We start from the raw sequence: 13,985 nt of genomic DNA, 5'->3' as shown, positions 1-13,985 counted from the left end.
ACCCAGAGGGTGTGACTGAAAAACACATCAGCGATCCCGAGTCTAATAGGGGCTAGCCGGGATAGATAATGCCTGGATGGAACATAGAGAGAGATGTGGGTGTGTGGGTGTTTGTGTGTCAAAGCTAGCTTATTGAACAAAGGTATCATTTCCATGTGTTGCTTTGCCCACTTTGTCTCCGGCTCACCCACCACTGGCATGTGGCCCTTGGAAGATTTCCCAGAAGGGAAAGTGGCCCTTGAGATGAAAAAGCTTCCTCATCCCAGATCGAAAAAGTGAGCTGTGAGGTTGCAATTTCAGGGAGGTAAGCAGTATGAAGGGGAGAGGCTCCACTATTGGCCTCTGCACAATCCTCTCCCCAGCTGCTTTCCAAATATGTGTGGGGAAATCAGCTGGGCGAGGGAGTGAGGTGAGCAGGGAAGGATTAAACACCCCTTCTGTCGCCCATTGCTTTTCTCAAAGTCACATCGAGACCACTTTTAGATGTTTAGCAAAACTGGGTTCCCGGATCCAAATCTGCCACCGAGTGTCCAGTTTAGCCCCAGTACCTTCATGGTTTTGTGCCAGCCAGAAGATGGGTGGATCTTCCCTGCCTCCTTTGCACAGGATATACCAGTAACTATTGTGGCACTGCTGGGAGTCCCACAACAGCTAGGAGTTTTGCCAAAGGTTTTCCCCCTCCCTGAGGCAAGAAAGTTTGAGATCTGAATGACCACGAAACACACTGATGAGGAAAGAAAACTTAGTGCCTTTACTGAAGCAAAGCTGATGATTTTGACAAGCAGGCTGTAATTCCTTAGAGCAGATAATAATGAGCACAGCTTTGATCTTACATTCTCTGTTTTCCCTGCCAGAAGCTGCTCAGAAAGCAGGCAGAGAGATCCTTTTTGGCCCTGTTTGGATTTACACCGCACTGCTCTTTCCTGCAGGTTGGTGCCAAGGTTCTAGCCCGTGGTGAGGCTTATCTGCCCAGATCGAGGGTCCTTTATTTATACCCAAAAGGCCCCCTGGGAGGGGGCACAGGTGGCACCTATACCTGTGAGCTTTTTATCTTTCCCAGGGGCTAGTGTCTCTGATCTCACGCTTCTAACTTTTGTTTACCACTCAATGACCTTGAAGCTGTTCTCGCAGGGCTGAGAATACAGCTGGGAAGACTTCCCTCCCTCTCCGTGTGTGTGTTTTGACTAATTAAATTGCCTTGTCCTGGCTTCTGCCATCCTAGGCAGAGTGAAACAAACTTCTTAAAGAAGATTTCCCGGCTTTTCATCCTAAGCAGCATCAGAAGCCTGCAATCTGAGCTCAGTAAAACAAACAAAACTCTCTTAGATTCCTTGTACTATGCAAGAAGGTTGCAAAAGCCATAAGCACCTCATAAATCAGGGGTCCTGAGACAAGAATTATGGGACAGGGGGAATGGTGCATGCTGCACTAAACCTCCTCAGTTACATCAATATGACTTCCGGTTTTTATTTGGGTCTATACTAGGTGAGGGGATAATGCTCAGCCACTGGCCAGAGGCCCTTTTATATGGGATGAATAACATTGTTATAGGATTGGGGGTTGGTCTGGATGATGTCTTTGGGTCCCCTACAAGCCTGCAATTCTGTATCTGTATGGCTAGGATCTGTAATGTAAAGAACCTGCTGAACCAGTTTCATTAATTAGTTTATAGGCCTAGCTGGACTTAAGTAGCCTACCTACATGTCTAAAAACTTGGTCAGGAGCAGATGTGTTGTCATAGGAACAAAGTAGTTAGTGATGCTCTTCGAGGAGGGGGTATATTTCCCCCTCACCGGGCTGGAGGCTATTTCATCCTAGGGCCTGGAGATAACCTTTGTGTTTTTTAGTCTGGTATAGAACTGGAAACAGATGGAGGCTTGACCTGCTCTGTGTGCTGAATCCAAAGTTATAACTCTGGGGACTCCCCTAGAAACCTAATAGGAAAGCAAGATCTGTTGGGTGTTGATGCTGTGAGCCCCAGCATCTTATGCTCAGGTTGCACAGATGTGTAGATAAAACCGTATATCCTAAATACACCACAGGCTCCAGTGACCTTCATTTCAAGGAAACTGAACCCTGTGTAAGCGCTGGAACCCCCGGAGTCTCTTCCCGCTCAGAAACTGGGCTTTGTGTGACAGTACTGAAGCTACACATTTTGTATTAATGTTGCTGTAGGTTGCGTTCCTTGCCCAAGACGCCACAGTACCTATTGCAATGGTACAGACCTTTGGCCAGGAAGTGCTATCCATGCAGCTGTCTGGGTGGATGTTTTCCTCATGTATGTTGTTGTGGTGAAGTGAGGGGAGTTGAACAGGTGGTGATGTGAAAGACAGCTTGAAGTTACATCTGGAGAAATGTGTTTTTGCTCTGCATGCCAGCAGCTGCTTTTCCTATGTTCTTCTAGGTTCTCCTGTTTTAACACTCATGCATCGGCCTTTCCCATAATTGCAGTGGCAAGTGTCTTTTTAGTCCTTGGCATGTATGATGAGGATTCGAAGGGGTGTTTTCCTCCCCACTTCTTTTGCAGGCACCAGGCGATCGGATGATCACACCTCCCTGAGATGGGATCTCTCTCTCTTTCTGTCTGCATTTGACCCATGCTGCTTTGCTTTCTAGATGTGGAAGCTGAGAACATCACTAAAACAGACTTAAAGGCTTAAATAGAAACAATGTCATAGCATAGGAGGAGGACTGCAGTGGCACAAATAGCAAGGCTGTGTTTTGGAAGCTGTTCTAACTTCTGCCAGACGAGCAAAGCGAAATTGTATTATGCCAGTGCAAGAGGCAGACATACACACCATAATTTAAAGCACATTTAGCACACATGGCTTCCCCCAAGAATACTGGGAAATGTAGTTTGCTAAGGGTGCTGGGAACTGTAGCTCTGTGAGGGATAAACAACAGTTCTTTGGATGAAGCTGTGATGCGTCCTTCCCTGGCTCTCCCTGTCAGGTTCCTACCTGCGCGTGGCTACTGCCTGTCACTAGGCACCACCAGGGACTCCACCAGTCCGGACCGCACTCTCTTATGGTTTACCTATCTGCTCTAGCACAGATCTCAACAGATCCCCCTGCTAGGCAACCACCAGTCACGTCCTAATACTAGTATTCCCAGAGACTCTGAATACTGGTATTGTTATTCTCTTCTCCGCTGCCACCATTTGTTACAGTTCCCCTTCAGCCTTGGTCATTACCTTACCCTCCCTTCTGGTCTGTGAAACCCCAGCCAAGGATCAGGCCTTTGGTAAACCAAATTAAGTATTTATTAAAGATAACAAAGCTAACAAGATTAACAAGATTTCTTCTTAAGGCACATAAGCATATGGTTTTACTCAATACTAATCCGAACTCCACCTCCCTCCTTCTTCACGCTCTCCTGGCAAACAACTCTCTCAAATTCACACCACATCCACCTATCAACATCCACCTCTTTCTCTTCTCCCCCCCAGATTCCACTCTCACTCTTCCTTTTATACATTCAGCCATTTTAAACACTCAGCCAATCATCTCGCATTCTACTGCCCATTCACTCCCCCTCCTCTTTCACTCCACGTACCATGTATCTTCTAAAACAACAACACTTACCATATATACATTAATATAGGAACATCACAGAAGCCATGTGCTTTAAATGTATGGTGTGGATGTGACTATAGCAGGGAATACCTTGGCTTCTTTCATTTTCCCCAGGTGTTTTTATTTTAAGATCTTTTGATTCTGATGTATTAGTGGGTTTGCTACTGGTGTTTTTTGTTTTATTATTATTATTATTATATTATCATCATCATCATTATCATTATTATCATTGTTGTTGTTGTTACTGTTATTATTTGATTTATATCCTGCCCTTTCTCCCATCAGGAGCCCAGGGTGGCAAACAAAAGCACTAAAACATTAAAACATCATAAAAACAAACTTTAAAACACATTAAAACAAAACATCTTCAAAAATGTTACTTTAAAAAAGCGTTCAAAACATCTTCTAAGCTTAAAAACATTTTTAAAAAGAAGGTTTAAGAACATATTAAAAAGCAATTCCAACACATGTTTGTTTCCCTCCCCTCCCGCCTCATTTATAAAGTTTTTATGGTTTTACATTTTATTGCTGACCACTCAGAGGACAAGTCCCTTTAGGGAGGGATTATAACTTAGTGGTATAGGGCACATGCTTGACTTACAGAAAGTCCCACGGTCAGTACTTGGCACCTGCAGGTAAGGGGATCAGGTAGAAGGTGCTCAAAAGGACCTGGACAGCTGGGGAGGATGATTGTTCCATGTATAAAGTCATACGTGTTGTGGAGTAAGTGAAAAAAGAAATGTCTTTCTCCCTCACTCGTGAGACTAGAACCTGGGGAACGGGCCACACCGTTGTGGTGGAGCACCTGCTTTTATTTATTTATTGAATTTATTAGTTGCCCATCTGGCTGTTTATCCAGCCACTCTTTGCATGCAGAAGGTCCCAGGTTCCATCCCCGGCATCTCCAGGCAGTGTTGGGAGTGTCACCTCTCTGAAATTCTGGAAAGCCACTGCCAGTCAGTGTAGACCAGTTGTGGGGGACCTTTGGCCCTCCAGATGCTGCTGGGTTTCAGCTCTCATCATCCCTGGCTATTGGCCATGCTTGCTGGGGCTGAGATGGGTCTAGTTCAGTATAAGTCAGCTTCCTATGTTCCTGTGGGGTCATGCAACGCAGCTGAATATTGGAAGATTCAGGTCAGGCGATAGGAGGCCCTTCTTCTCACAAAACGTTGTTCAACTGTGGGGTTCACCGGCACAGGATGTAGTGATGGTCACTCACTTGGACAGCTTGAAAAAAGGGGTTAGACAAATTCATGAAGGATAAAACTATGAATGGTTGCTAGTCACGATGGCTTTGTAATATCTCCAGAATCAGAGGTGGTATGCCTCTGAATCCCAGCTGGTGGGGACCACAAGCAGGGAGAATGCTCTTGCACTTACATCCTGCTTGTGGGCTTCCCATAGGCATCTGGCTGGCCACTGTGAGAAGCGGATGTTGGACTAGTTTGGTCTGATTCAGCTGGGTTCTTTTTATGTCCTCAGTGGTAGAGCCTCTTCTTTACATGCATAAGGTCCAAGATTCAAACCCTGACATCTCCATTGGAAAGGATCAGGTTACAGGTGTTTGAAATACCTTTGCTTAAAACCCTGGAGAGATGCTGCCAGTCAGTGTTGGCACAATTAGACTAGAAGGACAGATAGTAAAAGGTAAATGCCTATTTTGGGAAGCTTGGTTGGATTCCAGTGGGAATCCTCCCCTCCTACAAAGCTCTTGGGCAGACTCTGGTGACTTTAGGGGGGGTGCAAGGTTGCTTGCGGTGCTCCCTTCCTCCAAGCCCACATCTGGGAGAGGCATTTGTTTGGTTCACATTTCAGGCTGAAATTTCTAGTTTTGTACGTCCTGAACCAATACATGAACTGAAATGTGGCTGTCCTTCAAAATGTACACTTCTCTAAATTTTCTGAAGCTGTTCTCCAGCCAAAAAAGGCATATATTAAGACAAAGTGTGCACAGAAATGGGTACGTTAGTGAAACTAACACCCAATAATGCATTATATTAGGGGAAATTGTGTACAAAATGTTGTTGTTGTTCGGTTTATTAATTGCTTCCCAGGAGGAATCCCAAACCAATTTACAATATAATAAAAACATACCTAAAACAGTTGCATATAGAAAAACATTGGGTTGTTGCCAACTAAGTCTTACTCAGGGTTAAACTCCCTGAAATTAATAGATCTGAGTTAATTTTAATGAGCCTACTCTGAATAGGGCTAGCACTGGGTACAACCCATTTAAAAATACCCCACAAAATTATGTATATCAAATCAGTTTAAAACAATAGCACATACATATGTATTTCCATGCAGACTTTTCTTTTAAAAAAAAAAAAGCAAACAGATGCAGAAATGGGGTAAATTGAACTTAAGACTGGAAGGTAAGATGAGAAAGAAACCAAAATGGGCAGATTTGTCCATCTCTAGCCAAACCCTCCCCATAAACAGCCTCCTTATTTGATATGGTTGTTTTTTCACCTTGGTTCCCAGCACATCCTTCTTTACAACAGACTGCAATTTAATTAAGTATATGAAACTCCATCTGCTTGTAGATATCTCCCACCTGACCACTGAATCATTTCCTTTCTTAAAATCTCACCTAATAGTCCTTTTCTCTTTTCAATAGCCTCTGGTTTATTGCCATCTTAATCACTTTCTCTCCCCCCGCCCCCATTACTACATCCTTACATTCTTCCTTTTCTGGAAATAGCCAGCAGGAACAATTGGATGTGAAATTAGCTGAGGACACATCTCACTTGTTAGTAGCAAACATTCAGGGCAGATCTAGGCACCATCTTGGCAAACATGGGGTCCCAAACCCACTTTTGCCTCATAATTCCAAAGGAGGTAGGGGGAGCATTTGGTGAGGAAGCTCAGCTTGGGGGGAAGAGGATGGTTAACCTTCTCTTTGCTGGCTGGACCCTCCATTAGGGATGGGTGAACCTTAGTTTCTGATTTCTCCAATCTTAGATTCACTTGGAAAAAATTGAAAATGGGCTGCCTTCAAGTTGATCCCGACTTATGGCGACCCTGTGAATAGGGTTTTCATGGTAAGCAGTATTCAGAGGGGGTTTACCATTGCCTTCCTATGAGGCTGAGAGGTAGTGACTGGCCCAAGGTCACCCAGTAAGTTTCATGGCTATGTGGGGATTCGAACCGTAGTCCAACACCTTAACCACTACACCACACTGGCTCTCTAAGTTCACTTAATGCTCCACATTTCCACATAAGGTTGGAATGATTTTTGAAAAATCCTCATGTAAACTCATCAGCATTTTAGTGCAAAATTTCTCCTAATGTACACGTTTGTATGCAATTTTGCCTAGTGTACACATTTTTGCAAAACAATTTTCTCTAATACAATCCATTTTTGTATATTATATTCACTAATATGTGGAGCTATATGTACACTTTACACTAGTATATGCATTTTCGAATGCATTACTTGGCTGGAGGACTGCATTGCACAATTCTGAAAACTCTGAATTTTGAAGGACGGCTGTGTTTCGGTTTTTGTGTTGTTTCCAAAAGTGCAAATTAGGTGTTGCCTTTAAATATGAACTGAATCAAATTTCTCCCACATCCCTACCCTCCATGTAATTTTACCCCCTCCCCGGTTTAAAAAATACCAGAAGTGAAGTGAACCCCAGATAAGGGGAAATGATCTCAAAGATACTTTTGCAGGAGAGAATCGTGGGTGCAGGATAGGGTCATTGTCCATTTCCCCATTTCGGGAAGCCAGAACGTGGAGCTGTTTCTTCAGCAATGAAGCAACTGGGAGCTTATATAGGAGTTTGAGACTCCATCACTTCCTGGATCTCAGGCAGGCTCTGATCAAAGCAGGTGTTTCCATGCACTTCCCCTTCCTCCCAGGTAGCCTCACGTACAGCTAGCCAGACACTTTGCCAGTAGTACAGAAACGTCTGCCTGGCTCATTGCCTCCTTTCCAAATTAGATTATTGCTGTGAGCTCTACATGGGGCTACCCTTGAAGAAAATTTGGAAGCTTCAACTGGTACAAAATGCAGCAGCATTAGAACTTGTATAACGTTTACATTCACTCTGTTCCCCGTAATACGAATTCACGGATAGACTTTGTTCTAATTTCTTGTTCCCTGTTGGAGCAGCTAATATATTCAGATATAGGACAAATTAAGACAACAGATCATGCCCCAGTGGAGGTGAGGCTGGCTCTGTTCACCTCCTGTGCATGGATATTTCCCCCAGATGTAGTCACAAATCAAGAATGTAGAGAGAAGATACATGAATCGATATAAAATTATTTTAAGGAAAATTATGTGGAAGGTAATATATAGTGGTCTGCTATGAGAAGCAGAAAGGGCTGTAATCAGAGGAATTAGCATTAAGGAATATAGTACATTAAAGAAGAACAGAAGAGGAGACATGGAGAAGCTAGAGAAGGAAATAGAGGAACTAGCATTGAAATATAGAAGAATAGGGGCACACAGAATATATAAACAGTTGGAGACTAAGTGAAGGGAATTAGAGGTTTTAGAAATAAACCAAGTAACAGTAAATTTATTATATCTGAAGCAAAGGTATTATGAATGTGGGGGTAAAGGCTCAAAGTTATTAGCTCAGTGTTTCAATAAGAAAAAAAGAGCTAGAGTCAAAAACTGAGTTAAGGATGATGGAACAAATATATATTCCATTGAGATAATCAGTGGAGAATTTCAGAAATTGTATAAGAACTTATATAGTACAACAACCCCCCCAGTGGAAACGATTAGGAAATATCTATTTACCACAGTTAACTGAAGAGGATAGATCTATGTTAGAAGAATGAATTACAACAGAGGAAGTTGAGGGAATAATAAAGAATCTAAAATCAGGAAAGGCTCCCGGACCGGATGGATTCACTTCTTTATATTATCAAACATATAAAGAGCTTCTTCTTCCAAATTTAACCAGGCTGTTTAATGAGGATCCTCCTTTCCAAAAACATGGTTAGAAACTAAGATTGTAACAATCCCAAAACCGTTAAAGGATCTTAAGTGGGTTGATTCATTCAGACCGGTATTGTTAATTAACCAAGATTATAAAATATTTGCTGCAGTTGCAGCGAACAGGCTGAAGAGATTCATAGTAAATTGATAGGGGCAGACCAAAATGGCTTTGTTCCTTGCAGGCATATTGCAGATCCAATTAGGAATTTGTTAAATATCATTCTATATATTAACAATTATGCTGCTCCTTTGGGGACTTTGGCCATGGGTATTTTTAAGGCTTTTGATAGTTTGGAATTTTTTTTTAAGGAAGTAATATCTAAAATGCAATTTGGAATAAAAATTAAGAATGAACTATCTTAAATATACTCAAAATCTACCACAAAAGGTAGAGTGAAATCAGAGCCATTTGAAGCCTTGTGAGGAACAAAGCAAGGATGTCTGCTCTCCCCATTTTTGTTTATTTTAGCATGGGAGCCATTAACAATTCTGCTGCATCAAACATTAGAAGGCATGGGGGTTAAAACTGGATATCAAAACTATGTAATAGGGCTTTCTGCATTATGATGATATTGTTCTTAATATTTCAGATCCACATCAAGCTGCAGTAATAATTAAAAAGGAATTTGTATCATTTGGAGCAGCAGAGGGATTAAGGGTCAATTTTCATAAATCAAAGGCCCTTTGTTTTAATATAACTCCTGGGGCCGAAAGGACTCTCTCAATAACATTAGGAATACCTATAAATTAAGATACCTGGGAGTTCAGATTCTGAGAAATTTTAATAAATTGTATAAGGAGAATTATGAGAGGGAATGGCAGATCATTAGCAAAGATGTACAACGATGGAAAAAGGCTAATAATACGTTGATGGATAAATTGGATATGACTAATATGATTATATTGTCAAAATTGACTTATTTATTTCCAGTGCTCCCGACTGAGATACCATTAAGGCAATTAAGAATATGGCAACAACAATTGAACCAATTTGTATTTGGCCAAAAGAGGATAAGGGTTAGTAAAAAAGGATTATATTTAACAACAAAAACAGGAGGGTGGGGATTCTGAATTTGGAATTATATTATTTTGCAAACCAAATAGGTCACATTTATTTTGGGAGATACAGAAAAGCATTGGATCACTCTTGAACAGCTCAAGTAAATGGTATTCCATTAAACATGATTCCTTTTCTAAAAAATAAGTTTCATATTGTGTCAAGAATGGAAAATAAATTCACGCAAACAATGTTTCGGGCTTGGATAAGAAAACAACAATATTGACCCCAGCTATATTGTCATTGATTCCCTTGGCATTCTACCCTTCATTTTTTAATAAGAATATGGCTTATGATTTTTTTTGCTTTTTTCAAGATCCTCCGTGGCGCAGAGTGGTAAGCAGCGGTAACGCAGCCGAAGCTCTGTTCACGGCTGGAGTTCGATTCCAATGAAAGGAGGAAGTTGAATCTCCGGTAAAAGGGGTCGAGGTCCACTCAGCCTTCCATCCGTCCGTGGTCAGTAAAATGAGTACCCGGCATATGCTGGGGGGTAAAGAAAGGCCGGGGACGGAACTTGCAATCCCACCCCATATATATGGTCTGCCTAGTAAACGTCGCAAGACGTCACCCTAAGAGTCAGAAATGACTCGCACTACAAGTGCGGGGACACCTTTGCCTTTACCTTTTATAATTTTTGAGGGTGGTGTGCAAAGGGATTATATCATCTTAGTGACTTTTACATAAATTGCACTCCATTAAATGAGGAACAATTCAAAAAATCGGTTACAGGAGATTCCACTCTCATGGTTGTTAGCAGCTGAAAGATGTTTTAAACAGTCCAGTAGTAAAAGAAAGTACAATCTATAGACCCTCCAGGCTTATTTATTGCTTTTCTATCCCTCCTTTCTTTTCATCATAGAAACCCAAGGCGGCTTACAGATGGTTCCCAGGCGGTCTCCCATCCAGGCACTGACCAGCAGGGTGCTGGCCTCATGTGCCTTCAGACCATAGCCTGAGGTTTGAAAAACTGGTGATGAACTATTCTAATTGCTCTAAGGGGGTGATATCTAATATATATATAAGATTTTAATAGATAAGACAAATGGAGACACCCTTGATTTAAAAACTTGGTGTGAGCGAGAAATAGGTATTCAAATAGATAGAAAAGATTGGGTGATTTTGTGGAACAAACTACCATTTACTTCAATATCCACTAAACATAGAGAGCTCTCGCTAATATTGGTATACAGGCGGTATATGACACCTAGAAAGATCTCATTTATGCAAGCAGCAATACAGTTGGAAGGGGTGTATGGAAATAGGTACCTATTTGCATAAGTGGTGGGATTGCCAAAAAGTTCAAAGGTTTTGGGCAACAGTTGCAGAGAAATAGGACTGATATTATGACAGCAGATTAATTTGTTCCCACAAATGAAGCTATTGAACCTGTTCTTGATTGAAGATTTGGAATTACAGAATAAGAAATTAATCAGTGTTTTATTATTGTCAGCACGACTCACCATAGTCGATTTTGGAAGGATCTGGCAGGACACACCATTACTGGAAAAGCTTACAGATAAATTTAAAGATGGCACGAGATATAAGGAAGAGAGACAATTTTACAGTGGTTTAGTCTGATTTTTTTAGATTTATCAGTGAACAGGCTGATGGTCCAATAGTACCAATGACATATTCTCAGATATGGAACAGTTGATGGATAGTTAACAAGGAAGTTGGACCAAGCTCCCTGAAATGTTCCTGTGAAGGCAAAAGGGAAAATATTAGAAATTAATAAATATGCAATTGATTTAATATATAGCATAAATGGAGGCCCAATATAACACCTGAATGTAAGGAACTGATGTATGGAAATGTAATGATGATTTCTGTTAATTTCTTTTGTTATATAAAATTATGTTTTTATGAGTTTATAAGGTCTACAGAAATTAATAAAAAAAATTAATCCCCAAAATTCAGCAGCTTTAGGACTTGCATAGCCCTGTTCTAAAACAGCTGCATTGGTTGCCAATTTGTTTCTTGGTCCAAGTCAACATGCTCATGCTGGTGTTTAAAGACCTATAAATGACTTGGGCCCCAAATGCCTCATTCCCTACACACCCTCAGGTGTTAAGATCAGCAGAAGGGGCCCTCCTAGTAGTTCAGCCACCCTTAGAAGTTCAGGGGAGAGGGCACTCTCGGTGGTAGCTCCTAATTTGTGGAACTCCCTCCCTGCACAAGTGCGTCAGGCACCTTCATTGTGCAGCTTTCATCGTATGCTGAAGATGCATCTTTTTATTTATTTATTATTTGATTTATATCCCACCCTTCCTCCCAGCAGGACCCCAGGGCGGCTCTTTACCCTGTCCTTTGTCACCTGAGATGTATGTTTTCAGGACCCACCCTATTTTTTGTGAATGTAATTTAACCATTCTAAATACTGAAATTGAACTGTTGTTTAACAGTTTAAACCTACAACGTGCTGGTGAAGGGTGGGTAATAAATGTCATCATCATCTTATGTGGCCCTGGGGAAAGTAAGGTCTGTGAACTGGCCAGAAATCCAGGCATCTGGTATGTGGATTTATGGGGCAGGAGAGCCTGAGCCCAATCTCCTCTAGCCAATGCTAGCTCTGCTCCAATTGAAAAATGGAAATGGACTGCCTTCAAGTCGATTCTGACTTATGGCGACCCTACGAATAGGGTTTTTTCATGGTAAGCTGTATTCAGAGGTGGTTTACCATTGACTTCCTCTGAGGCTGAGAGGCAGTGACAGGCCCAATGTCACCCAGTGAGCTTCATGGCTGTGTGAGGATTTGAACCCTGGTCTCCCCGATTAGACCCATTAAAATTAATGGACATGGCTAACTTTAGGTCCATTAATTTCAGTGGTTCTACTCTGAGTAAAACTTAGTTGGATACAACCCAATGGCTCTCCAGGGTCATTGGTAGTGTGGAGAGCTACTGGAGGGTCCTGCTGTACATTTGAGGAGACCTTAAGTTCTGGGACACAAGCTGGTATAGCACAGTGGGGAGGAGAGCCTGGCCGGGAGTCCAGAGTCTGTGAGTTCAAATCCCCGCTCGTTTCTCCTGGATGTCAAGGGCCAGCTAAAGATCACCCCCACAGGGAGTGGCTTAGGGGTGATGTGCCCTGCCACCTGTGCAGCCATGGGCAAGCTGCATAGTCCCAAGGAGCCCAGTTGCCCCCCAGCTGGCAGTTGCGGACAAGGAAGGGGCTGGCTTGTGCAGCTGTGGCAAGCTGAGCAGGCCCTAGCCAGCTGGGGAGGACTAGCCTCAGAGGGAGGCAATGGTAAACCCCCTCTGAATACCGCTTACCATGAACACCCTATGCATAGGGTAGCCATAAGTTGGGATCGACTTGAAGGCAGTCCATTTCCATTTTTCAAGTTCAGGGACTAGGGCTGAACCGTGACAGCAAAGCAGTCTTCCCTATCACCCATTAGCAAATGCTCTGTGATTTTCATCCCAGACTTGCAGATCACAGTTTAAGAACCGCTGCTGTAAGATAGATAGTATTTGGGTGGGAAGGGTTGTAGGTGCCGTGGTAGATCACATCCTTTGCACGCCAAAAGTCTAAGGTTCCATCGCTGGCATCGCCAGCTAAAAGATCAAATTGCAAGTGATGGACAAGACTCCTGGGTGAGAAATCAGAATGCTGCTTCCCACAATACTGACCTAGTCTGACCCAAGAGCCTGACTCAGCAGAAGGCAGCTAGGGATGGATGGCTCAGTCGGTTTCTGCTGTCTTAATTTCTCATTTTTTCCAGGCTTAAATTCGTTCTCTACATTTCTGTAGTAATTTGGTATCTTTTTTTAAAATTCTCATGAAAATTATTCAGCATTTGAGTACTAATTTCTCCTACTGAACACCTTTGTGTATGTAGTTTTGACTAATGTGCCCATTTTTGCAAGCAATTTCTCCTAATATAATGCATTTTTGCATTTTATTTTCACAAATAATTTATGCATATATATGCATTTTTTGTAAACATTGTTTAGAAAACTGCATCACAAAATTTGGATATGTGCAAATTTCAAAGGATGGCTATGTTTCAGTTCTCATATTGTTTTGGATATTTGATAAATTTGGCTTTAAATGATCTCATCTACTCTTGCAAATTTGGAAACTATCCAAAACCCCAACTCAACAACTTTGTACAACCAAGCAATGAACTGGTTAACTATGCTTGGAATGTTATACAAGCAAGAATATGGATTTATAGGAACATTACTTGCAAGGAAAATAGAAGGAATTTGTTCTCAGTTTCTCAGTTCTTTTTTAAGTGGATTAATTGTAAATTGGATTTAGGATAGAAATTCCTGCTGCTTTTCTTTATCTTATATTCTGACATACAGACTCTGCTCTGTACATTGCTGTGTGTGTGTGTGCATGCGTGTGTGCGTGCATGCATGTGTGTAGATATAGATATAGAAGA

The 13,985-nt window shown here is 41.9% G+C and overlaps 1 protein-coding gene across 3 annotated transcripts in view; it reads left to right on the top strand.

Moving 5' to 3' along the window:
* The window catches only part of PRKAR1B (protein kinase cAMP-dependent type I regulatory subunit beta), a 217,272-nt gene that overhangs the window by 55,927 nt on the left and 147,360 nt on the right, over positions 1–13,985 (top strand). For 2 of the 3 annotated variants that reach the window (XM_061599943.1, XM_061599940.1), the window contains one exon: positions 855–929. The exons of the other annotated variant lie outside the window; for it this stretch is intronic. In XM_061599943.1, coding sequence (XP_061455927.1) covers positions 855–929 — 75 coding nt within the window. The remainder of the gene's footprint in view (positions 1–854; positions 930–13,985) is intronic. 3 annotated transcript variants of the gene reach the window in all.

This window comes from Rhineura floridana, chromosome 17 (genome assembly GCF_030035675.1).
Source record: "Rhineura floridana isolate rRhiFlo1 chromosome 17, rRhiFlo1.hap2, whole genome shotgun sequence".
NCBI classification, from domain to species: domain Eukaryota; kingdom Metazoa; phylum Chordata; class Lepidosauria; order Squamata; family Rhineuridae; genus Rhineura; species Rhineura floridana.
The sequence above is the reverse complement of the archived record's forward strand: the minus strand, read 5'-3'. Positions and strand labels throughout refer to the sequence as shown.